We start from the raw sequence: 24,958 nt of genomic DNA, 5'->3' as shown, positions 1-24,958 counted from the left end.
AAAAACAAGGATGTAAATAAAAGTAATCATGTTATGTTGCAAAAAAGTATACAAAATACTTCAAAGTTGTCTGCATTCAGATTTCAGAAAATGTTAATGCAGGAAAAATGGCACTAGCTTTCACCGTAGGTAGATTTGATCTCATGTTCAAAACGACAGCCCTTCTTTCTTGTTGAGAGCGACATCAGATTCTAAAATAAGGTGTAAATCCCTCCCAAAGTCACAGTCAAAGGTCATTGTGAGAGATCCGAGACTTGTGCCAGGTTACACTGGATGAGTGGCATTAGGCCTACATTGTAGCTCTACAATCTACAGACTAACGGTTCAAAAACTGGCCTAATAGCCATAGATAAGGTCGCCACCTGGTGGATGGAGGAGGGAATAACTACAGTCATCAGGCACTTGATAATAATCGAATGCAGGGCGACACACACATAGCCACTGGGTCAGCATGCCTTTGATCACACTGTCTCGCGTAGAAGGCAGCAACATTCAGGGTCAGACCCAAAAACAAGAAAATAAATCACTCCATTTAGCATGCACGCCCTGTCAGCATTTTAGTACACCTTGTGATACAGAGACAAATATTAGCTCTTGTTAGCCAAGCTAGCTTGTACTGTGACCTCAATTTACAGACTGATACATGCTTATAGACTCCTCTGCATAGCACGATACTGCACCGATTGCTATGTGGTCCTGTTCTGAGCCAAACTGAGACACAAATTGAAAAACAATCAATTTCAAAGTAAAACAAAAAAACAAAATAAAAACATGAATAAATAGTTTAAATTACAATGATGGCGACGGGAGAGGAAACAAACAAAGGATAATGAGGTAGAGACAGCGAATAGCCATGTCAGAAACTCAAAAGAGTGAGTGTGTGAGACAGAGAGAGACGAGGAGAAGAATGAGAGAGAGAGAAAAGAGAGAAAGAGAAAGAGAGAGAGAGAGAGAGACATACAGAGAGAGAGCGAGAGAGTGTGTGCGAGTGTGTGTGTGTGTGTGTGTGTGTGTGTGTGTGTCTCGCAGTCTCCCACTCTCGTTTCTCCGGTGGGTCGTGATGTCGTCGGTAGGTGGGGTCCCCCCCCCCCTCACATCCGTAGACGGTTGTAGGAGTCTGACAGGGGGGGCTCCGAGTCGTCCATGGGCAGGACCAGGCGGGTGCCTCTCATCACCAGCTCGTGGTCCCCGCAAGTCAGCTCCCTATCCAGGTCCTCCAGGGAGGCGATGGTGGTGGGCCCGGCCCCCGAGGGTCCGGCGCTGGTGTGACCCCCGCTGCCATCCGTGCTGACCGTGATGTCGCCGTACGTCAGGTTCAGGTCGCCGTCGTTCAGGATCAGGTCCGAGTCGTCGTCCTTCAGCTGGACCTCGTTCTGGAGGGGAGGGAAAAGGGAGGGAGGTAGGGAGGGAGGGAGGGGAAAAGAAAAGAGGTCGTCAAGGGGGAGGCTGATGGGAGATGTGGTTATCACTCAGTCAGTTATTAGTGGTTATCACTCAGTCAGTTATTAGTGGTTATCACTCAGTCAGTTAGTAGTTATTAGTGGAGGCTTATGTACTCAAACCATCAGATCTCATAACCAGAACCATGTGATGTGTCTCACTGTCGAAATGAGTCGCTATGGAACGCTAAAAAAGGCAGCGCCTCACAGCACATCACCACAATCACCAGAGTTGTGCTAACAGAGGAATAACAGAGCTAACAGAGCTAACAGAGGGCTAACGGGGAGGGCCGAAGGGGACACAGCAGGGGTTCTGGTAGGGCTATGGGACCCGGGGTGACCAGGGGACCCACCTCATAGGCCTGAGGGCTGGTGAGACAGCGGGCCAGGGGGGCGCAGCAGGCGGGCAGGGTGGCCGTGAGCGGGGGTCCGCTGTGGGTCAGAATGGGCTTCAAGTAGCTGGAGAGAGGGGGCTCGAGTCAAGAACTTATTACGACACAAAAAGAAGAAGCACTGTACGGGATAGACAGTACACGGAGAACGACCTATGTACATGTAGAGTCAATTCTAATACTGTGTTATATATATATATATATATCATAATAAAATAATTAAAAGTGTTCGGGTCTGTGAGTCTGCAATCACAGCCATCTCTGCCCATCTCTGCCCATCTCTTGTCGGTACTGACGCCAAAGGATACTTGTGATCGAAGTTGTACCAGATCCTGAAGAGCCAGGCGCTCTCCTGTTTGGTGGTCCTTCGCTCTGATCCGTCTGCAATACTCATCTGCTGTGGGAGACAAAAGACAAAAGTCTGTTTAGGAGACAGAACTGTGGAAGTCAGGTTGTAGCATTTGAAGGCCAACTGTAGCTTTCCTTAACTGTTCACAGTAGCGATAATACTTACAGAGTTATCTAGATCAGAGTCCACTCCGACTCTGTTCAAAAAGTTGGAAGATATATTGATTAGAGAGAGAACGAGCAGTGAGTTAACATATTAAAGGTGGACAACCAAAATAATAATAATAAAATTAAAAATTAAAAAACAGATACTGACGCCATTCAACACACCCACAACCACAACCACAACCCCAACCCCAACCAACATTCCACCAACCAACCTTTGACCCCCCCCTGCCCCCCCCAGACCCACCGTATGCGCTGGCAGGAGAGCATCTGGGTGGTGCCCCCCCCACAGACCCACACAGTGAAGAAGACCACCAGCAGGGTGGTGGTGAACATCATCTGGCGTGCGTACGTGGCTGTGTCCCTGATGGACAGGGCAAAGGTCATGGCCCCACGCAGCCCTGCAGAGGACGGGAGACACGTCACACTCATGTGAGTCATACGATCTGTGTGTGTTTGTGTCTCTGTGTGTGTGTGTGTGTGTGGGTGTGTGTGTGTCTGTGTGTCTGTGTGTGTACACACGATCAATGGTTTTCTGTTAAATAGAGAAGCGGCTCTCAGCCATGGGGGAAGTTGGAACCAGGCAACGTTTCCAATAATAGACACATAATATTCACATGACAAGTCACAACAAGGCGTGACTAATGTGTCTATACAGTAGGCAGAGCGAGGCAATAGCAGAACAGTGGTTCCTACTGTACATAAATGGGCACAGGAAAGATTTTACATAACAAGGCTGGTTTAAAAAACAACAACGAAAAAGAGGCCATTACGTGGGAGGATAACCATTCCATGCAAATATCTGGAATTCCAGCTGTTCTCAAACAATGAAGAGCTGATCGCTGCAGCTGATATTTGGTTCTTTACGACCAAAGCTTGTCAGAAAGGGATCTCTCATCTAAGTTATAACCCCCTTATCTCTTTCAGTACACGCGATGTTATCTTTTCGTAGTGCGGCGGCCATTGTTTGGCTTTCCAGCCACGCTCGGGCGTTACTCTTGTACTGACACAGACGAAACAGGAAACTGCCATCACTAAACATGGCGGCACATCTGTATCCCACACACCTGCGAACATCATCATGTGCTGGAAGTTGGAGCTGATCTTGTTCCTGCGGCCCAGGTTGAGGAGGAAGGACAGGGGGTAGATGTTAGCGGCTCTCCCCAGGAACACCGCCAGCTGAGAGGGGGAAGCTGTCAAGGAGTCGGTCCAGAAACTAGAACACAAATCTGGCACACAAGGGGGTCCAAAGAGACCCCAGAGACCTGGCTCAGCCTCATCTATCTCAGCTAAGTAATAGTGATACTTTTCGGTCCACAGAATCTCAACCGTGTCAACTTTAAATACTACTTTACTTTTACCTTAATTACTCCCTTAATATGTTGTTGATGCTAAGCATTATGATGCTGAGAGCAGATTTTATATCCTTTGTTTGTCTACGCCATTCAGGTCCACTAATGAGTGATGCACAACTCCGGGATGGGGGGGGGGGGGGTATTCCATCAACGTCACTAAAGGAAAATCCAGGCTTATTTTGATTATTAATCCTCGCGAGACTTATCAAAATAAGACTGGATATTTTAAATCAATCTCACAACATTTATCAAAATAAGCCTGGATTGTCCTTTAGCGACGTTGATGGAATACCCCCCTAGTCTTGAGTGGACCAGTCACCAGTCTTAAATGTTAGGATACGAATGCTCCAACGATGAAGGTGGGGTTGAAGATGTGGTTCTGGAAGGTGAACAGAGCCAGGCCCATGTAGGAGAAGATGAAGTTCTCAGCCAGGAAATTCAGCAGCTCAAACAGCTACGACAGCAACAAAAACAACCTTTACAGTACAATACAAACAGAAGCAGTCTTTACACTACAATACACAATCACATTCCTTTTTTTGCCAACGGGCCAATCTTCATTTTGACATTTTAGCAGACGACTTTCTTGTCTGGATTCCGGAATGACAGACAGTGAATAAATTCAACGGCGTTTTTTGACAGCAGCTGGTGAAACCGGGAACAAGCCGGCAGCTGACCAAATGTTCAGACTTTTATTCAGAAAAATTTAAATAGCTGTTCAACGTTGGTGAAAATCAATGACACGACTCGCTAGTCAACACAGCTTGTTTTGTGAGCCTGCTAACAAGGTAAAGTAGTGTTATAGTTAACTAGGTAGCAGTGGCGATTTCTCACCCAATCCATTGCATTGCAATATTTTGGCTTGACTAGCGAGTGTGGCACTGAATTTCAACAACATTTTTCAGAATAAAAGTCTCGGCCCCAGGCCTCCCCACCTGCAGTCACATGGCCAGGTAAGGCTCACCTGCTTGGTCCGGTCCTGGGACTCAGGAGACAGGTTGTTGAAGGTGTAGTGAGCCTGAGTGATCCCACAGAACAGCACTGCCACCACACCTGTAGCATGACACACACACACACACACACACACACACACACACACACACACACAGAGTTATCCATGATGAGAGGGAGAATTGTACTACCTGTCTAGGGATAGAATGAGATATATACACGTGTGTGTGTGTGTATGCGTGTCTCTGACTCAGTGTTTGTGTGTGTGTCCCTGACTCTGTGTGTGTGTGTGTGTGTATGTGTCTCTGACTCTGTGTGCGTGTGTGTGTGTGTGTGTGTATGTGTCTCTGACTCTGTGTGCGTGTGTGTGTGTGTGTGTGTGTGTGTGTGTGTGTGTGTGGTCTCCGTACCTGTGAAGCCGCAGGCCTCGGCCAGCAGGAAGGTGCTCCAGGACATGAGGAAGAACAGAGCCGTCTCCAGCAGCTGGAAGTCCCTCAGCTTAGTGAACTTGGTGACGTGAGGAGAGATGTTAAGGTCAACACTACTACAGACCCCTGTCACTGTAACATTAACACTACAGACCCGTCACTGTTACATTAACACTACTACAGACCCCTGTCACTGTAACATTAACACTACAGACCCCTGTCACTGTAACATTAACACTACAGACCCCTGTCACTGTAACATTAACACTACAGACCCTTGTCACTGTACAGGACAGAGATATACACACTTACAGCACAAATCATTCAATGGCATATATATACTGTATATATAATAATAATAAAGGTGGTGAAGGATATGAGAGCTGTCATGACCCCGGTGGCCACTCCCAAGGCGAAGGAGCCGCTGAAGACCCCCAGGAACACCCCGAAGGACTTCAGCACCGCCATGACCTCGAAGTTGTGCGTGTTGTCACCCTGCGGCTGGTACGCCACAATGGACCTGACACACACACACACACACACACACACACACACACACACACACACGCACACGCACACGCAGACACACGCAGACACACGCAGACACAGGAACACACACATACAGACACACACAGACACAGACACACGCAGACGCAGGAACACACAAGAACACACAGGAACACACACATACAGACACACACAGACACACACAGACACACACTGAACAGTTAATACCTCAACGTCAGCTAAGATAAATAGATAAATACACTAGCTGTCTATGTGGAATGGGTTTGATCAGGTCCATGGAATGGAAGACACTTAGCTACTGTATGTATGAAAGACTAGGGAGGAGTAAGCAATGTGTTTATGGAACATGTGGAGAACCTAGGGTTAATTCTCATGAATATAGAGCTGAGCGATGCTTTACATAGTCACCGACCTAGGATTCTGACAACTGAGGTATGGGAAGCCAGCCAACTTTTCTGTCATTTTTCTACTCATTTTTGTTGTGCGTGGACCTCAGGGAAAAGTAGCTGCTGCAGTATATAATATAATAATAATATAACTGTTTTATTGCCATGCAAGCAACTTGTCAGGCAATTGTTGGAATTTGATATTTTATGCTCAAGACAAGGGGTCAGAGCCATAGACGGCGACCCTGGAGCAATTAGGAGTTCAGTGCCTTGCTCAGGGGCACTTCGACACATGGCCAGCCGGGGTTCGAACCGCCGAGCTGCCGACCTTGCGATCATTAGACGCCGGCTCTACCTCCTGAGCCACAGCTGCCTCCAGCAGTAGCAACAGCTAACGGGATCCTAACAAACTACCCACCTGAAAGTGGGCTCCAAATGACCCCAGACCAGCCTCTCCCACATTGTACTAGTATTTACATGATGTTTGAAGTGCAGATAGCTTTCTTAGGCAAATTACCCCTTGTGGTGTCAGTATCAACAGTGTCTATCACCATTCCCTATGGAAATAATTATAAATAAATAAATAAATAAATAAGAGATTTTACTATGTAAATGCTTGCGTATGGACATCTGCTTTTGTGATCTGACATCACTTCAGTAGTCGGGGACAACACAGGGTTCTATGGGTGTTGTAGGCAGCTAGACAGCGCCCTAATGGACCGCTCACTAATGACACTCTGTGGAGCGCCACTTCAACGCCTCTCAGATTAGAATGGACGGCCTCAACGAGATCACCAGAGTGAGTAAGTATGGGGAAACCACTCCTGAGTGATTAGCTGCATTAGCTTACATTACGTGACCGAATTCTTGAGACAATTCTGGTGCTGCGTGGCAGCCATGTAAATGTAAAATGTATGAAAATAGTAAGGCGATTATTACTTGGTGAAAGTCTTACAATTTCCATATACAAAAACTGGGGAATAAATTCAGAACTATAATCCTATATGCCAATGCATACCATAGTCTCTCTCTTGTATAGGGGGATTAACAAGGATATCAATAAAGGGCTTGGGGAGAAAGCAGAGACTGAGATAGCTGTGCCAGAGGAGACTGAGGGGGGGAGGGAGGGAGGGAGGGAGGGAGGGCGGGAGGGAGGGAGGGGTGGGCGTTAGCTAGTGGTATAGGAGTTACAGCAGCATACCAGGACCATGCGAGCTGGGGGATCTATAAACAAACTCCTATCACCCAAACAGCAAATCACCAGAAATACCACCACGACCTGCACCACAGCGCAGACCCCGGTTTACGTTTACACAATTCAGACCTGAGTGTCCTCTCAGAGGCTTTACACGTAAATGTGCCGAATGCCAAGTGCGTGTGTACCGCATGCTGAGTACTGCATTACCACTTTTGCTCTGTGGGGGGGCGTACTGCATACTGCATACTGAGGTGGGTGTTATGGCTGGTCATTTGCTGTGCATGTGCTGACAATGCCAAAAGCCACTGCAATGTCACACTGACTGAGCTAGCACACCCGTTCAGGGGCGTGTCCTGTGTCTCCGCCATGCCCTCTACCCATTGATTGGCCCCTCCAGGGGCGTGGCGTGACCCCCCGCTGTGCCGACCATAATATAATAGAATTCTGAAAACAATCACAGAATTCCCGCAGGGAAAAGAGAGAGACGGGTGGTTAGGGGTCAACATCGGGGCAGTCTCACACATCACACACTGTTAATACTTTGTTATTAGGGTTAGCAACAGGTCATATAATAGGACAATCAATGGCAAAGTGTGTGTGTGTGTGTGTGTGTGTGTGTGTGTGTGTGTATGTGTGCGTGCGTGCGTTTCCTCATTATTCTAAGGCAATCCCGGAGTCAAACACTATCTAAACGCAGCCGATCTTAATCTGTTTCCGAAAGCGCAGCACGATCGATGAGGTTCGTTGCCAGAAAAGCTTCACAACACAATCACAGAGCTTGAGACAAAATGTGAGTGTGCACAGGAGAGAGACAGACAGACAGACAGACAGAGACAGACAGATGGTAGCTACAGGTGTCACGGCGGGAGGAGGGAGACGGAGGAGGACTCACGAGGACAGGACCACCGCCACGGCGTCGTTGAGGACGCTCTCCCCAAACAGCAGGGCGTACAGATCCACGTCCACGTGCAGCTCGTTGAAGATGGCCAGCACCGTCACTGCGGGCGGGAAAAAGAGGACACTTTAATTGGTTCCACAGGTGCACAGACACGCACGCACACCCGCGTTCTGGGATTCTAACGGCTCGTCTTTCGACAAAACGCCGCAAGCTCGAATGACCACGACAGGAAAAAACGTTAGCCGTTGAAGCGTGACTGCAGGATCGGTGTAAACGTTGATAAACCGTGACTGAGGGCTCAGGGTAAACGCTGAAAAACCGTGACTGCGGGATATGCTGATAAAGCGTGACTGTGGGTTCAGTGTATATGCTGAAGAACCGTGACTGCGGGCTCAGTGTAAACTCTGATGAACCGTGACTCTGTATAAATGTTTCATAAAGGATAAGGAGGGGCACACCGGGATCAGTGGCAGAGATGATGGCTCCGAAAAACAGACAGTCGGTGAAGAAGAAGTCTCCGTCCAGCTGACCCATGTGCTTCATCAGCGTCACACAGCCATACATCATCAACCTGCCGACCCAGACAAACAGGAAATGTCAGTGACACACAGCCACGGATATATAACACATGTAAAGTAAGTAGCCGTGACCACCCAATCTCAGGGCGGACACTCTAGCCGCAAGGCCGCTGAGCAGGTCAATAAAACATATGTATGTAGTATAATGAATATATATATATATAAACTCACCCTATGAGGAAACATGATATAAGGGTCCCCATGAAGGCATAGGCCAGGATGGATCCCATGTTCCTGAAGAAGTGTCTCTGAGAAAGAGAGAACCATAGAAAACACACACACACACACACACACACACACACACACACACACACACACACACACACCAACACGTGAGCACAAATCCCCATGGTGATTAACTTAAGTGAAAAAAACTTGGACTCAAAAGTGTTCATTAAAACTTGGCCCGCAGTCGGCCTGAGGCGTTAAGTTAATTGTGAACGGAGTGGAGTGCCCCTTTTGGGCATCTCTTACCCTTTTCAGACTGTAGCCGGCATGGAAGATGATGGGGGGCAGGAGAATGTTAAAGAACACCTCTGGGTCAAAGGTCACCTGAAAAAACAAAACAAACAGGAAGTTAACCTATACAGTACAGTGGAGGCCGTTGGACTGTTGTAAAACAACACTATACACCAAGGGAGGCTGGTGGATGTAGTAATAGCATATTAATAACATGTATTTGGGGGGGGGGGGGACATGAGTTGTGTGTTTGATACAATTCCATTCCATGCGTTACAATGAGCCCGTCCTCCGATTTCTACCTCCACTAGCCTCCCCCAGCTATACACCATGACTGATGTCAATAGGCCTAATAGGCTAATTCATATACGAGACATGATTTTGATTATTCTATTATCAAAAGATGAAACGTTCAGGGTAGACAGAAGAATGCCTAGCGGTCACACCATAGATGGTTTTGATAAGAGGAACCATGAAAGGAGAGCTACAGTTTGCACAGCAGTGAGAGTCAGTTGATATCAATTTAGGCTTCTCACTGTTGAAAATTGCTCTAGTTTTGTATTCACTGCCCAGTAGGCTATATTTCTCAGATGTTAAAGCATCCGCTCTATGTCTGCTGGCTAAAAAAAACAAAGTACAAATGGAATGTCATCAAGGAGAGGTTTCGTTTCTCTGATCAGATGACACAGCATTTGGACATGACACAATCATACTGAGTTGTGTTCTGTCACTGTGACAGGACAGGGGAAGTGTTGATTAGGTATGTGGTGCACTGAGTTAGAGCCCAGTACAAGTGTTTGAGACAGCGAGCAGCTGTGGGTCGAAAATGTGTATAAGGAAATGAGAACAACAAGTTGTTTGAGCCAATCAAGTCGTCTGATTTACAAAACCACTTCAGATCGCTAGGGATAATGGCAGACACCATAGAGACACCATTTCAATGCATGACATACCAGACCTACAGATAGTCACATGTCCACACTACTGTCTCTGACTCTACCTTGCGTAGCATCTCGTTGTCCTGGACATCGTCAACCTCGTTGGCATTGATCTCTCCCTTCAGAGTGTACTCATAGAACCTCCCACTGACGTTGACCAGCAGCGTGGGTGGGCTGGCGTTGACATGGCAACTGAGGGTGACATTACTTATGTCACGGGGAACGTGGATACCATACCGCAGGACCACACCAACCAACACACCTGAGAGAGAGAGAGAGAGAGAGAGAGAGAGAGAGAGAGAGAGAGAGAGAGAGAGATATGAACAAACAACTCAAACTGGACCACAAGTTGTCCTCTGAGTATAGTATGTTCATCAAGCTGGTAAAGTGTACTATGTGCGCTGAAAGAAAATAAATAGCCAGGTCTTGATAACATTCATAGCATGCCATGTACCTCTGCAAATATGCATAAAGCCCCGGTAGCTGATTTGCTGTGATGGGAGATGGGCCCATAATGTTATTCATGACATTACATAACATAACATAACTATGCCTAAAGCATCAACAGAGATAGTCTGTTCAATGTCAACTGGGGATACACAGTTAAACAACAAGTCACAATAAAACAATAACTCCTGAACCATTTCTGAGTCTGACAGGTGAGGGTTGCAGATGTCAGATAGGCCCCACTCCACACACAGCCTGCCTAGGCCTTAGTAAATTCGTCTAGCCAACATAATCCCCCGTAACAACCGGTCTCCCTTATTATGACCTGATCTGAGACTGTGTATGCCAGGGCCAGGCCACTCGGCATAATAAACATTGCGATCAGGCGTCAGACATAAACCTCATCAACAATGATGACATCATGCAGGCTCCAGTGATGACAGTTCTCATGTTCTCTCACCATAGATCATCGCCAGACCCGTCTCGTGCAGAAACCTGAATCTGCGGTGTTTGAACAGCCAGATGGTGAGGATGGTGAGGGTGAGGAGCATGATGAAGATGAGGAGGTCTGCGCTGTCCTGTCTGTGGCTCTCCTCAGCCTTCTTCTCCGTAACGATGTTCTCCATGGAGCTGTCCTCCTCCGCTCGGCACACACACACGCAGATTGCAAAACTGACCAGGATCGTCATGCATAGTGTCTTCGATGCCTTCCGAGCCGTGTTGACTCTCAGTTTGTAATCCATGTTGATACTGAAGACTGAATGTGTCGGTGTGTCGTCGGTAACCGGTGGCTTCAATGGTGATATTTCATCCAAGCTAAACTCAAGATACAGATACGAATCGTTCCGGAAGTGAAAGTGGTGTTTTCGTGAGGCTGCATTGATTTCAAGTTAAAAGTCGTCATCTATTCGTGAGCTTAGAATTATAAGGTTCTATCTCCATTTTTGGTCAAAATTGAGTTTTTTTTTACATAATCTGATCATTAGGTGTTTATTAATGCCTGTGTGGTGTTATTTTTTAAAAATGTTTACATTTTTGAGTTAGTAATTAATAAAATACAAAGGTTCCATCTCACAGAACATAATGGAATGTAAAAACTTTGACGCTCAATATCTCTGAACTGCCCTAAACGGAGATAGAAGTCATTCTAACGTCACGTATTGTTGTTATTAAAATAAATTGTTATAATAAAGCTTGCCCGTTGTACATTCTCGTGTAAAAACATTTTGGTAGGGATAATATGCCAAAGCTAAAGATATGTTTGTATCCACTCATATCGCTACAACGGTGTTATCAAACGACATGTTGTGTCTGAGGACTCTTATTGTGAAATCTTGGTAAATCTTTCATTTTGACGAGAAAGTGAGCGGGAAGGGTATTTTTTTAATTATAATGTTTTAAACGAATAATCAGTCATAAGATATTCAGCTCACTCAACTTTTGGAGGTCATTTTAATTTGGGTATAAACTCTTTCCAGGGTCTGAATGGGACCATTAGATTATGTCCCTTCCTCAATCTTTGGAGGGGTCTAGCCACAGGCAAACAGAATGCCAGAGATACTATCTGTAATAAATATGGAAGCATAGCTGACTTAATTCAAATGCAATATGAGATTGCAATTGCATGTTCCACTTTTGCATGCATTCTTTCAGACAATATTCGAATTCAAATGCAATTCTAATGATTTGCATGTTCATGTACCCGATGTGCACATTCGCTGTCAATATTAAAATTATAATGCAAAGCCATTTGACATTTAATTTCCAAAGTCATGCGCTGCTTTGTAGCTGACAAAATTCAAAAGTTCATTCTAATGTGCAAATGACTTTGCAATCCCAAAATAGCATATTCATTTGCCACTTTTGCCTGCGTTATTTGAGTCAATATTCAAATTGTAATGCAATAATGTGATTAGCAATTGCATTTACATGTTCTAGGAAACGCATCCGCTTTACAGCTGACAAAATTCAAACTCTCTATGCAATTCTCATGTTCTACCGGCCTGTCAGTCATTCTCTGGGGGCGGGACAATGTTTAACGCGCCAACCGGAAATAGCTCGGGATCGTTAGTGCAAGACCAGCCAGCTGTAGATAATTTAATTGATTTAGTGGGCGAAGGTATTTAGTGGGTGAAGTAAACAAGAATGGCCAAATCTGTTTCACAACTACTCCGTGAGGCGGCGGAGGCGTTAGAAGCACAGCAGCAGAATCCCTCCAGGCTGTCTGAAGATTCCCCTCAACCCACACCGAACCCTCCGAACCCCCCACCCGTCCTTCCACCCGATCGAGGAGGTGCAGGTGGAGCACGAGGTAACGTTAGTTTACTAGCTAGCTAATTAAGCAATATCACACGAGAGGGAGTGTGTTATACTGAATATCAGCACGGCTGTGATTGTCTTCGGTACTCGGCCGCAATTTATTAGTTAACAGTAATAAGTGACAACAGATTATGATTAACATTTCCTATCTCTGAACCTTATGTACCCGAGGGTTGTCATATTGCACATAGTATTATTGCACATTCATTTAAAGTGTCGCAGTTTGCAGGTTTGAAATGTTCACAGTTGTGTTTCAGTATTGCACTTGATTACAATCTAGTAGCTGCCATCAAATTGTCTAGATTGTCCAGGGCCTAGAACCTAGGTCTTTGCTGTGTTCAGGGCCTGAATGGCCCTAGGGTAGAAGCTGAGCTTCAGTCTATTTGTCCTTGCGGACATGGTCCTGAACCGCCTGCCCGAGGGCAGGCGAACAAAGTGTTAGTTCCCAGGGTGGGATGGGTCTCTGGAGATCTTGGAGGCCTTCCTGAGAGGGGAGGGGGGTGCCGATGATCTTCTGGGCCGATCTCACGACTCTCTGTAGCACTTTCCTCTCTGCGGCTGTGCAGCTGGAGAACCACACGCAGATGCAGTAGGTGAGGATGCTCTCCACTGTGCAGCGGTAGAAGGTCACAAGCAGCTCCTGTTTGAGGTGGTATTTCCTGAGGACTCTCAGGAAGTAGAGCCGCTGTTGTGCCTTCTTGATGATGGCTGCTGTGTTGGTCTTCCAGGACAGGTTATCCTGTATGTGCACCCCCAGGAATCAGAGGGTTGAGACTCTCTCCACGTTCCCTCCATCGACGAGCAGGGGCTGGACCTCAGATTTTTTCTCCACGATGTCCACGATGATTTCCTGGGTCTTTGACTGGTTCAGCAGCAGGTTGTTAACCTTGCACAGCTTGCCCAGCTGCTCCACCTCATCCCTGTACGCCGCCTCGTCCCCCCCCGAGATGCAGCCCACCACGGTGGTGTCGTCTGCAAACTTTATGATGGAGTTGCTGGGGTGGACGGGGGTGAAGTCGTAGGTGTAGAGGTTGTAGAGGATGGGGCTTAGCACGCAGCCCTGGGGGGACCCAGTGCTGAGTCTGAGGGCTGTGGAGGTGTGGGAGCCCACCCGCACCCTCTGGGGGCGGTCAGACAGGAAGTCCTTGATCCATGCACAGATGGAGTGTGATAGTCCCAGGTCTAGTAGTTTGGTCACTAGCCTGTCTGGAAGGATGGTGTTGAAGGCAGAGCTGAAGTCCACAAAGAGCAGTCTCGCGTAGCTGTTCCCCCTCTCCAGGTGGGATAGAGTGGAGTGGAGAGTCGTCACGATGGCGTCCTCTGTGGACCTGTGGGCTCTGTAGGCGAACTGGTATGGATCCAGGTTGGGCGGGAGGCGTGTGACTATGTGGGCCCGGACCAGTTTCTCGAAGCACTTCATGATGATTGGTGTGAGTGCCACCGGGCGGTAGTCGTTTAGGCAGCTCACCGTGCTTTTCTTCGGGACTGGGATGATTGTTGAGGTTTTCAGGCAGGGTGGGATGGTGGCCTGGGACAGGGACTGGTTGAAGATGTTGGTGAAAACCCCGGCCAGCTGGTCGGCGCAGTCCCTCAGCACCCGTCCCAGGACGCCATCCGGCCCTGAGGCTTTTCTGGGGTCCACCGCCTTCAGCACGCGTCTCACTTCATGCTCTGTGAGGGTGAGGCTGCTGAGAGCTGGAGAGAGTAGTGTTTGTGTTGTGGTTACCTCCGTTCGCCCCTCGTCGAACCGGGCGTAGAAGGAGTTCAGCTCTTCCGCCAGCAGGGGGTCGTCCTTGTGGACTTCAGCTCCGCCTTCAACACCATCCTTCCAGACAGGCTAGTGACCAAACTACTAGACCTGGGACTATCACACTCTATATGTGCATGGATCAAGGACTTCCTGACCGACCGCCCCCAGAGGGTGCGGGTGGGCCCCCACACCTCCACAGCCGTCAGACTCAGCACTGGGTCCCCCCAGGGCTGCGTGCTAAGCCCCATCCTCTACAACCTCTACACCTACGACTTCACCCCCGTCCACCCCAGCAACTCCATCGTAAAGTTTGCAGACGACACCACCGTGGTGGGCTGCATCTCGGGGGGGGGGGGAGGAGGCGGCGTACAGGGATGAGGTAGACTAGAGCAACTGAGCAAGCTGTGCAAGGTTAACAACCTGCTGCTGAACAAGTCAAAGACCCAGGAAATCATCGTGGACTTCAGGAGGAAAAAGTCTGAGATCCAGCCCCTGCTCATCGACGGAGAGAGCGTGGAGAGAGTCTCAACCCTCCGATTCCTGGGGGTGCACATACAGGATGACCTGTCCTGGAAGAACAACACAACAGCCACCATCAAGAAGGCACAACAGCGGCTCTACATCCTGAGAGTCCTCAAGAAGGAACACAGCAAGCAGGAGATACTGGTGACCTTCTACCGCGGCACAGTGGAGAGCATCCTCACCTACGGCATCTGCAACTGCTTCTCCAGCTGCACAACCGCGGAGAGAAATGCGCTACAGAGAGTCGTGAGAACAGCCCAGAAGATCACCGGCGCCCCCCTCCCCTCTCTGGAAGAGCTGTACAACACACGCTGTCTCAGGAAGGCCTCCAAGATCTCCAGAGACCCAACCCACCCTGGGTACGAACACTTTACCCGGCTGCCCTCGAAAAGGCGGTACAGGACCATGGCCGCAAGGACAAACAGACTGAAGAACAGCTTCTACCCCAGGGCCATCCAGGCCCTGAACACAGCAAAGACCTAGGTTCTGGGCCCTGGACAGTCTGGACGGATTGATGGCAGCTGCTGGACTGAAAAAATCAGGTGTAGTGCTGAGGCACAAATATGTACATTTCAAGCCTGCAAACTGCGACACTTTAAATGAATGTGCAATAACACTATGTGCAATATGACAACCCTAGTCGTCTATCTGTACAGTATAGTATAGTGGATAGTGTACATAGCCTTTATTTATGTAAACCAGCTCCTTCCCTTCTTGTGCTTTTTTTAGTTTTTTTTTCTTTCCTAACACCAGGGGAGCCACCCCTCCTAAATTTCGTTGTTTGGTACCTGTACTATAGCAATGACAATAAAGACCATTCATTCATTCATTCATTCATTCAATATTGTCTGAAAGAATGCATGCAAAAGTGGAACATGCAATTGCAATCTCATATTGCATTAGCATTTTAATTAAGTCAGCTATATGCTTCCATAATAAAATAGTGGCATGGGGTGTTTGATAATAACCACGTTATGAGTCTTGCATTGTCCGTGACTTGGTTTCAATGGCTTTTTAAAAAGGTATTATTCTATAGAAATTCTTTGGTTTGGTCTCTGGTTCTGCTTGACCATTCCCCGCCGTTCCGATTGGTGGCGAAATAACGAGTTCAGCGCTGTGATCTACGCTGCGTCTCAACGCTAGGATATATCTAGGCTGCGTCTCAACGCTAGGATATATCTAGGCTGCGTCTCAGGTCGTCTACATTGCTTTCGCGCTGCGCAATGTACTGGTCCTAATCTACGCAAAAACGAGTTGCTTTCACGCTGCGCAATTACTACAATCAAGGTGACCGGGAACATATCCCCAAATAATTCCACGAAGAAGAAGTAACACATTCAGGGATGTGTTGGATCGATGGCAGATTTTGCTGTGTTTAGCTTTACTAGTGTTTTTTTCTATCGAAATTGTTATGACATTTTTGTAAGCTAACGTAAATAGTTTTTGTAAAGACGCCAATAATTCAATAATTGATGCTCGCCTCTGTGACGCTGTCAGAGTTGGCTTTGTGGAGCTGAGCTAAGCTAAGCTAGCTAGCTCTTTGGCTAAGAAAAACAAACACACATTTTGCAGGGTTGCGTTCAAGAAAGTACCACCATGCAGAGCAGCAAGAAGACCAAACTAACCTCCAAACTGAAAGGTAATCTGGCTTTAGTTGCTTTATGTTCACAAATATGGTGGGTTTGAAGCTGCACCCCACCGTTGTTTACCAACAGCATGTGAGGTGTTCAGGAGAAACATTAAACACATCTACAGACACTACAGCTGACACACTGCACATTGAGGTGTTCAGGAGATGAAACATTACACTTTAAACACATTTACAAATGAATGTGCAATATGACAACCCTCGTGTACATAAGGTTCAGAGATAGGAAATGTTAGGATATTTATAGCATAGCATAGAGTACAGCACAGTGTTTTATTTGTATAGTATAGTGGATAGTGTACATAGCCTTTATTTATGTAAACCAGCTCTTTTCCCTTCTTGTTTTTAGTATTTTTTCCCTAGCACCAGGGGAGCCCCCCCCCCTCCCAAATTCAGTTGTATGGTACCTGTACTATATTAATGACAATAAAGACCATTCATTCATTTACAGACACTCCAGCTGACACAGCACATCGCTATCCGAACTATTCTGTCAACGTTCGTCATCTCGACGGAGACAGTTGTTGATGTAATGAGATCAATGTGTAACTGGGGCTTGTGACAAGGCTTGTGATACGGTGGATGTCAATGATTGGGGATGTTGTCTCTGATTGCAGTGGGGAAGCTCGGTAAAAGCAAAGAGGATGCGCCCCATGAACTGGAGAGTCAGTTTATCCTTCGGCTCCCCACGGTAAGAGACATCACTGGGGTAGTTTGGTGTTGAGTCCAGTTCATTTTGGGTTAATCAATCCATCTTCTACCAATTCTGTTCTTCCAGTGGAATACTGTAGTGTACAGACTACACTAAGACAAACATTGATTGGATATTGTGCTAATGCACACACACATGGTTCAATGTCGCAACATTTTAAAATTCTCAATAAATTCCCATTTCACAAGATCCATCATCCAGCATCAAATTATGAACAAATTAAGTTCCATGATGTTGTGTTTGTAGTTACAGATAAACGGGGCTTCAATTCACAGGTTAAAATGTAGCGGCACATAAGACAGGCCTTTTAGCATGTGCAATTATAACACTGGCATGTCACCTCCATGTCTTCTCTGGTATATAAAATCACTCTAGAGCTATTTACATTTACATTTACAATCACACTGGGGGTGTTCCATAGCATATGGATGTAACAGGAGAAACTGATTGTTTGCGTACACAATACATCTTTTCATATACAGTAGGGGAGGGGTAACAGTCACAAAGGTGCATGCAACACACACACACACACACACACACACACACACACACACACCAAGTGATGATTATTGCATTCTTAATTTCAACCCCCTTCTCAACCCAGTATTCGCAAGAAATACATATTCAGGTAAAAGTACAAAAATGAACTCCAACTGCTGCACGTATTTAGCTGTCAACAACATACAAATGGTCACATGAAAAATATACATAACTCAGATGTCATGCTTTTTCTATACTGATATATCCTGTAGGTAGGTGTGTTAAGTGGACCCTGTTCTTGGCTTGCTGGTCTGGTTACTGCTTGGTATTGGTGTGCTCTGGTTTAACTGGTCATACTGGTCTTACTTAGACAATTGTATTTGTTGTAAGTCGCTTTGGATAAAGGCGTCTTTTAATTAAATGACTAAACTGTAAACACCAACCAACCCATACATTGAGTGTTGACTCAGAGTTGATGTCAGCATTACTACACTTCTCCCATCACTCGACTCTGCTCATATCCATTTGAAATGAAGGATGTGAAGAATGTGTTGCCATGTATATGACTGTCAGGCACTGTATAAAACAAAAATGTTGTTTTTATTTTGATAAAATGATCTCTCTCAAAGGAATATGCCTCAACAGTCAGACGGATTGCCCAGTCTGGCAGTATGAACCTCAAAGACAGACTCACCGTCGAATTGCACGGTAGGTCAAATGGCACTAGATTGATGATCTAAACTGTTTAACCTTGAGAGCTTTTGTTAAAGCAGACTCTCTTGTTGGTCCCAAATGTTCCCGACAGGATCACAACGTACAGCATGAAGAAGTTGTTGGAGATTCTGCTTTGCATGCTTTAAACTACAAGGATTGTATGAAGTGCCCTTTAATTCATGCTGAGGAAGCCTTTTAAAGGGACGGTTCAGTCTATTTTCATGTTGAGGTGAAATATAATCTGAGTTGTTTCATAGGCCAGTCCTGAAAGCCTCTCCGGTTGTCTCTCTGTCACTCTGTTCTCTAATTCGCTAGCAGCACAGTTAGCAGCACCATCTCCAATGTGCCCTACAATAGCATGTTCCCGCTGGGACCATACTAAAAAACGGATGCACTCACTGCAGTGTGAGTCTCGTTTGGATAAAAGCTTCAGCTAAATGGCATATATTATATTACGTACAACTTCAGCATCAGATGCTAGTTAAGGTACATCCCGTCTATCGATGGCGCTGCTAAGCATGCACTGCGGTAGCAAAGTAGGGAACCGGAGAAACGTTCACTTCTGGCCTATGAGGGTAACTCAGAGTAAGATGATATTTCACCCCAAACATGAAAACAGGCTGAAACGTCCCTTTAAAAAAAGAGAAGAAAAAATCATATTAACCCTGTTTTATAGATGAGAAAGCGGACACGTTTAAGACCGAGCTGTCCTCTCATTGATCTTGATGTTAAATAGCTTATTTTTTCGCCTTCGCTGTGATTAACATTTTATGACGTTTTATGAGCGACACCACAGGCATAGTAAAAGGTTTATTGAAACAAAATAAAAGCTACTTTTGTTGGATGTGAGGGACAGCGGGTGGCTTGGAGCTTTGGTGGGTCCCCCCCCCCCCCGGTGGAGAAATCCTGTCACGTAATTCTGACTGAATTGCTTCTTAATATTAGAGCCTTTCTGGGCACCCGTGGAGGAATCCTGTCACTTATTTCTATGCTGATTGTTACCCTGTTTTATTTCATTTCCCTTGGTGAGAGGGGAGGCAAACATGTACATTTTTGTTCCCTCTTATTTCTGTAAAATATGTATTTTTAAATTAAAACATAAAAAAGCAAAAATCAGTGGGTAGACAAAATCTGTTGTCCCCTCAGGTGTGTCCCCTCAGGTGTGTCCCCTCAGACGACTCATCTCCGTGGATGTCTTATCTTTTTGGACCCCCATGAGTGGTTATTCAATCACGTCAAAGTATAGCATAGAGCAGTGGTTTTCAACCCTCTCCTCGGGGACCACCAGCCGTTCCACTTATTTGATCTGTTCCACCACCAGCACACCTGATTCAACTAATCAAGTGCAAAGCAATTATAGATTATAATCATAGAGTTCTGTCTGCCAGTGATATAAAATGAAATATCATGGTGTCCTGCTCCCTTTGCAGCTGACGGTCGCCATGGCATCGTCAGAGTGGACCGCGTCCCCCTGGCATGCAAGCTGGTGGACCTGCCCTGCATCCTGGAGTCCCTGAAGACAGTGGACAAGAAGACCTTCTACAAGACTGCTGACGTGTGTCAGGTAGGCCAGTGAGATGTGTGTCAAGTGGGCCAGTGTAATGCAGGTCATACATGTGGGCCAGTGTGACGTGTGTCAGGTAGGACAGTGTGATGTGTGTCAAGTGGGCCAGTGTAATGCAGGTCATACATGTGTGTCAGGTGGGCCAGTGTGACGTGTGTCAGGTAGGACAGTGATGTGTGTCAGGTGGGCCAGTGTGATGTGTGTCAGGTGGGCCAGTGTGATGTGTGTCAGGTAGGACAGTGTGATGTGTGTCAGGTGGGCCAGTGTGATGTGATGTGTGTCAGGTGGGCCAGTGTGATGTGTGTCAGGTGGGCCAGTGTGATGTGTGTCAGGTGGGACAGTGTGATGTGTGTCAGGTGGGACAGTGAGATGTGTGTCAGGTGGGCCAGTGTGATGTGTGTCAGGTAGGCCAGTGTGATGTGTGTCAGGTAGGCCAGTGTGATGTGTGTCAGGTGGGCCAGTGTGATGTGTGTCAGGTGGGCCAGTGTGATGTGTGTCAGGTAGGACAGTGATGTGTGTCAGGTAGGCCAGTGTGATGTGTGTCAGGTAGGCCAGTGTGATGTGTGTCAGGTGGGCCAGTGTGATGTGTGTCAGGTAGGCCAGTGTGATGTGTGTCAGGTAGGACAGTGTGATGTGTGTCAGGTGGGCCAGTGTGATGTGTGTCAGGTAGGACAGTGTGATGTGTGTCAGGTAGGCCAGTGTGATGTGTGTCAGGTAGGCCAGTGAGATGTGTGTCAGGTAGGACAGTGTAATGCAGGTCATACACACAACGGGAACAACAGTTCCACCCCTCAAGGGGCTGCAGTGTCTTCTTGAGGAGGTGATTGTGTCAACAGAGACCTCACCCAGCACTGGTTTACCAGACACAGACTAGCCGCAGTCCAGAGACTGTTTGCGACAAACAACAACAACCTTGAAAACAGTCAATACTTTTTCCCACGGTCCCTAACAGTGTGTTTACCTGTGTTGTCCTCTCTGTGGCAGATGCTAGTCTGCACGTTAGACGGAGACCTCTACCCTCCCCTAGAGGAGCCCACAGGTACTACAGACCCCAAGAGCAAGAAGAAAGACAAAGACAAGGACAAGAACAAGAAGTTTGTGTGGAACCACGGCAGTAAGTGTGTTAATGCTTCCCTCCCTTCCCCTCTCTGTAATTGAAACGCTGAGTGCAGCACTTTTGCGGCATCACTGCTGACATACAACTTCAAGCATCAGCGAGTCGAGAAGTTTAGCTCGCCCTCTCTGCGTCTGATTAAGCTGTTTTAACTCCACATCATAATGTGTTGGTCCGCAGTCACCTGCCCTCTGAAGAACACGCGGAAGAGGAGGTTCCGGAAGACGGCTAAGAAGAAGGTACTGACATTTTACTTCCCCTTGACCGACCGCTTTCCCGCCCTTCTATAACATTTCCCTTTTTCACGACGGCCCCCGATCCTCACCTAGGCGTTTATTCAAAACGACACATTTCAATTTCGTAACAGAAGGAGAAGTGCAGTGAAGGTAGAAAAATACTACGATTTCCATATCTGCCCCGAAGGATTGCAAGAAATGCAATTTCTCAGCCGCCTCGGTCGAAGTGAGCGAGAGCTGAAGTGAGAGGAAGCGTCCCACTTTGTCTTGAATAAATCTTCTTTTTAAGGTGCGCCGCGATATTGATTTGGCTCCCCCGTTTTTTTTTATCGCTTAATGTGTTTGCTGGCAAGCGGCCAGCCGGCAGCCTTTAGCGGCGGTGCGCTGCGCTGGCTGGGATGCGTCGGAGCGGCTGCAGAGAGGGTCAGAGGGAGGGAGGCTAAACTCTGATTGTGTTTTTCCGCAGTACATCGAGTCTCCTGACGTGGAGAAGGAAGTGAAGAGGTTGCTGAGCACAGACGCAGAGGCTGTCAGTGTCCGTATCCTTTTTGTTTTTATCCCCCGTAAACACACACACACACACACACACACACACACTCATAAACACACACACACACACACACACACACACTCTGCATCGTAAATGAAACATGGTGAAAAGCTGTTGACTAGAGACCAAGAGGCAGCCTGAGCTTAGCCAGGGCTCACCAGATGCTGGCTAACGTATTAATGGGAGACGTGCACTTCACACCGCCCCCCCTGTTAGCACTCTAGGACTCACTGACCTGGTACGGCAGAACGAGAGCACAGCGGTGTGGGGAGCGCTTCACCGTGGCTAGGAGTGGACCGCTAGTCCCCCCGGTTTTCACAGTCGCAGCGTTGCGCAGTTGTGTAGCAGTGAGGGGAGGGGAGTGTCAGGGTCTGGTGGTTCAGCGCGTTGGCCCTAACCCTGGTGTTCAGGAGGGGAGGTGAGAGAGAGGGGAGGGGAGTGTCAGGTGGGGAGGTGATAGAGAGGCGAGGGGAGTGTCAGGATGGGAGGTGATAGAGAGGGGAGGGGAGTGTCAGGATGGGAGGTGATAGAGAGGATGAGGGGAGTGTCAGGATGGGAGGTGATAGAGAGGGGAGGGGAGTGTCAGGAGGGGAGGTGATAGAGAGGGGCGGGGAGTGTCAGGATGGGAGGTGATAGAGTGGGGAGGGGAGTGTCAGGATGGGAGGTGATGGAGAGGGGAGGGGAGTGTCAGGATGGGAGGTGATAGAGAGGGGAGGGGAGTGTTTCAGGGTCTGGTGGTGCAGCACGTTGGCCTTAACCCTGGCCCTCAGGATGGGAGGTGATAGCGGAGGACGAGACCAAGGAGCCAGACAACCACGGGTCCCTGGCCAACCCAGACTCCTCCCCAGGGACCTCAGGACACAAGATGGGCCACGGCTCCTCAGGTTAGGACCACAGCCCCCTCCTGTCCCTACACACACACACACACACACACACACACATCTCACTAGACCAGTTCAGTCAGAGGTTGTCTGGTAGTATGATTCCCGCAGCTTCAGTACCGGTGTTGATCGTGTGTGTGTGTCTGTGTGTGTGTGTGTGTGTGTGTGTGTGTGCGTGCATGTGTCTCTGTGTATGTCTGTATCTGTGTGTGTGTGTGTGTGTGTGTGTGTGTGTGTGTGGCTGGCTGGCTGGCTGTGTGTGTCTATCTGTGTGTGTTTGTCTCTCTCTGTGCCTGTGTGTGTGTGTGGGTCTGTATGTGTGTGTGTGTGTGTGTGTCTGTCTGTGTGTGTCTGTATGTGTGTGCAGCCCAGCGTGACGAGTTGAGGGAGATCTTCAACGACATCAGCAGCAGCGAGGAGGAGGAGGAGGACGAGGGCGACCGGCCTGAGGATGAGGACCTGAACATCATGGACACGGAGGACGACCTGGTCAGGCAGCTGCAGGACAAACTGTCAGAGTCTGACGGGGCCCGGGACGAGAGAGACAGGGACAACCAGATCGGTGAGAGACACATCTAGAATTGGCCATTTAGCATCATTTACAATGGACCTATCGCTAAGCCACGCCCCAAAATAGAAATTGTCCAATCATATCACAGCAAAAGTCACTCCAGGCAGAAAACTCACTAATATCTGATGGTGAAACGCTTCTAGACAAAATATTCTTGTCATCTTTAAAAAACGTGTCTATTACTTGCTGTGGTATATCAGAAATCAGACATTTGCCAACTCCCGCCATTGTGAGTCATTGAATGTCATTCAGTCACTGTCAGTGAAGCGTTGTTTGTTTGTCCGAGTTTTCAAAGGGGGCGTGGTTTAGCGATAGGTCCATTACAGATTACGGGGGACATTCCCCCTGGATTAATTTAGGGCTAAGGGCTCTTACTAGTGGTGTGTTCCCAGGTGGGATTTGAACTAACTTCTCTGTTCTGAGGAGAAGCGGTCACGTGACACGTCTTTTTTTGACAGGTTATTTATTTGACAAATGACATTGTTTACAAAAAGTTCTGTCATCACTTTCACTGCCTCTTCAACCACACAGACAATGACGCTGGACAAACACTCTTAAGGCATTTATTACATTATAGCAATTTATGACGGTTTTATAACGGTATTGACAAAATACCGTTGCTATTTTCAAAAACCGCAGTTTACGGTTTAACTGTAAAACCGCCCAACCCTGTTGTAGATAGGGTTCTAGATATATACAACTCTATTGTAGATAAGGTTCTAGATAGGGCCGATTTCACAGGCAAGGCCTAAGCTTGGTTAAATCACACTTGCAATGGAAAGATCTCCACTGAGGATGCAGTTTTAGAATCTCCTTTTTAGTCTACGTTTAGTCTTAATCTGTGTTCTAGATAGATATACAGTGTTCTAGATAGATATACAGAGTTCTAGATAGGGTTATAGATGTGCAGAGTTCTAGATATACAGAGTTCTAGATAGGGTTATATATATATATATATATATATATATACAGAGTTATAGATAGGGTTGTAGATGTGCAGAGTTAAATATATACAGAGTTATAGATAGGGGTATAAATGTGCAGAGTTATAGATATACAGAGTTCTAGATAGGGTTATAAATGTGCAGCGTTATAGATAGGGAGTTATAGATAGGGTTATAGATATACATAGCTCTAGGCAGAGTTATAGATATACAGAGTTTAGAAAAAAATAATGCCCTCAGGCTCTGCACCACTATGACTGCTGAATTTAAATTTGCATTTTAAGCAGATTCTCTTTAAGAATTCAAGTGACAATATGGCATCCAGCAGAATTCCATCTGTATTCATGGCAGGTTTGGAGTAGTGAGGTGGCATGTGGGTGGCATATCCGGACACCTGCGCACACACACACAGACACACAGACACACAGACACACAGACACACA

The 24,958-nt window shown here is 47.1% G+C and overlaps 2 protein-coding genes across 2 annotated transcripts in view; one reads left to right on the top strand and one right to left on the bottom strand.

Moving 5' to 3' along the window:
- Positions 1-1,091: 1,091 nt before the first annotated feature.
- slc9a6a (solute carrier family 9 member A6a) lies at positions 1,092-11,253 on the bottom strand (the record flags this gene model as incomplete). Its single annotated transcript, XM_080525623.1, has 16 exons — positions 1,092-1,373; positions 1,793-1,898; positions 2,140-2,225; positions 2,346-2,376; positions 2,592-2,745; positions 3,412-3,523; positions 4,040-4,153; positions 4,664-4,752; positions 5,061-5,157; positions 5,421-5,598; positions 8,083-8,188; positions 8,547-8,659; positions 8,838-8,914; positions 9,141-9,218; positions 10,126-10,325; positions 10,971-11,253. The coding sequence occupies 16 exons, from the start codon at positions 11,251-11,253 to the stop codon at positions 1,092-1,094; spliced, it is 2,106 nt and encodes a 701-aa protein (XP_080381749.1).
- Positions 11,254-16,435: 5,182 nt separating this feature from the next.
- The window catches only part of taf7 (TAF7 RNA polymerase II, TATA box binding protein (TBP)-associated factor), a 20,254-nt gene continuing 11,731 nt past the window's right edge, over positions 16,436-24,958 (top strand). The window contains exons 1-9 of the mRNA XM_080526913.1: positions 16,436-16,740; positions 17,367-17,440; positions 18,571-18,649; positions 20,086-20,219; positions 21,204-21,333; positions 21,514-21,572; positions 22,036-22,108; positions 22,890-23,003; positions 23,368-23,562. Of these exons, the coding sequence (XP_080383039.1) occupies positions 16,698-16,740; positions 17,367-17,440; positions 18,571-18,649; positions 20,086-20,219; positions 21,204-21,333; positions 21,514-21,572; positions 22,036-22,108; positions 22,890-23,003; positions 23,368-23,562 (901 nt within the window). The 5' untranslated portion in view covers positions 16,436-16,697. The remainder of the gene's footprint in view (positions 16,741-17,366; positions 17,441-18,570; positions 18,650-20,085; positions 20,220-21,203; positions 21,334-21,513; positions 21,573-22,035; positions 22,109-22,889; positions 23,004-23,367; positions 23,563-24,958) is intronic.

The sequence above is a fragment of the Nansenia antarctica genome (genome assembly GCF_963989245.1).
Source record: "Nansenia antarctica genome assembly, chromosome: 3".
Taxonomy (NCBI): Eukaryota; Metazoa; Chordata; class Actinopteri; order Argentiniformes; family Microstomatidae; genus Nansenia; species Nansenia antarctica.
The sequence above is the reverse complement of the archived record's forward strand: the minus strand, read 5'-3'. Positions and strand labels throughout refer to the sequence as shown.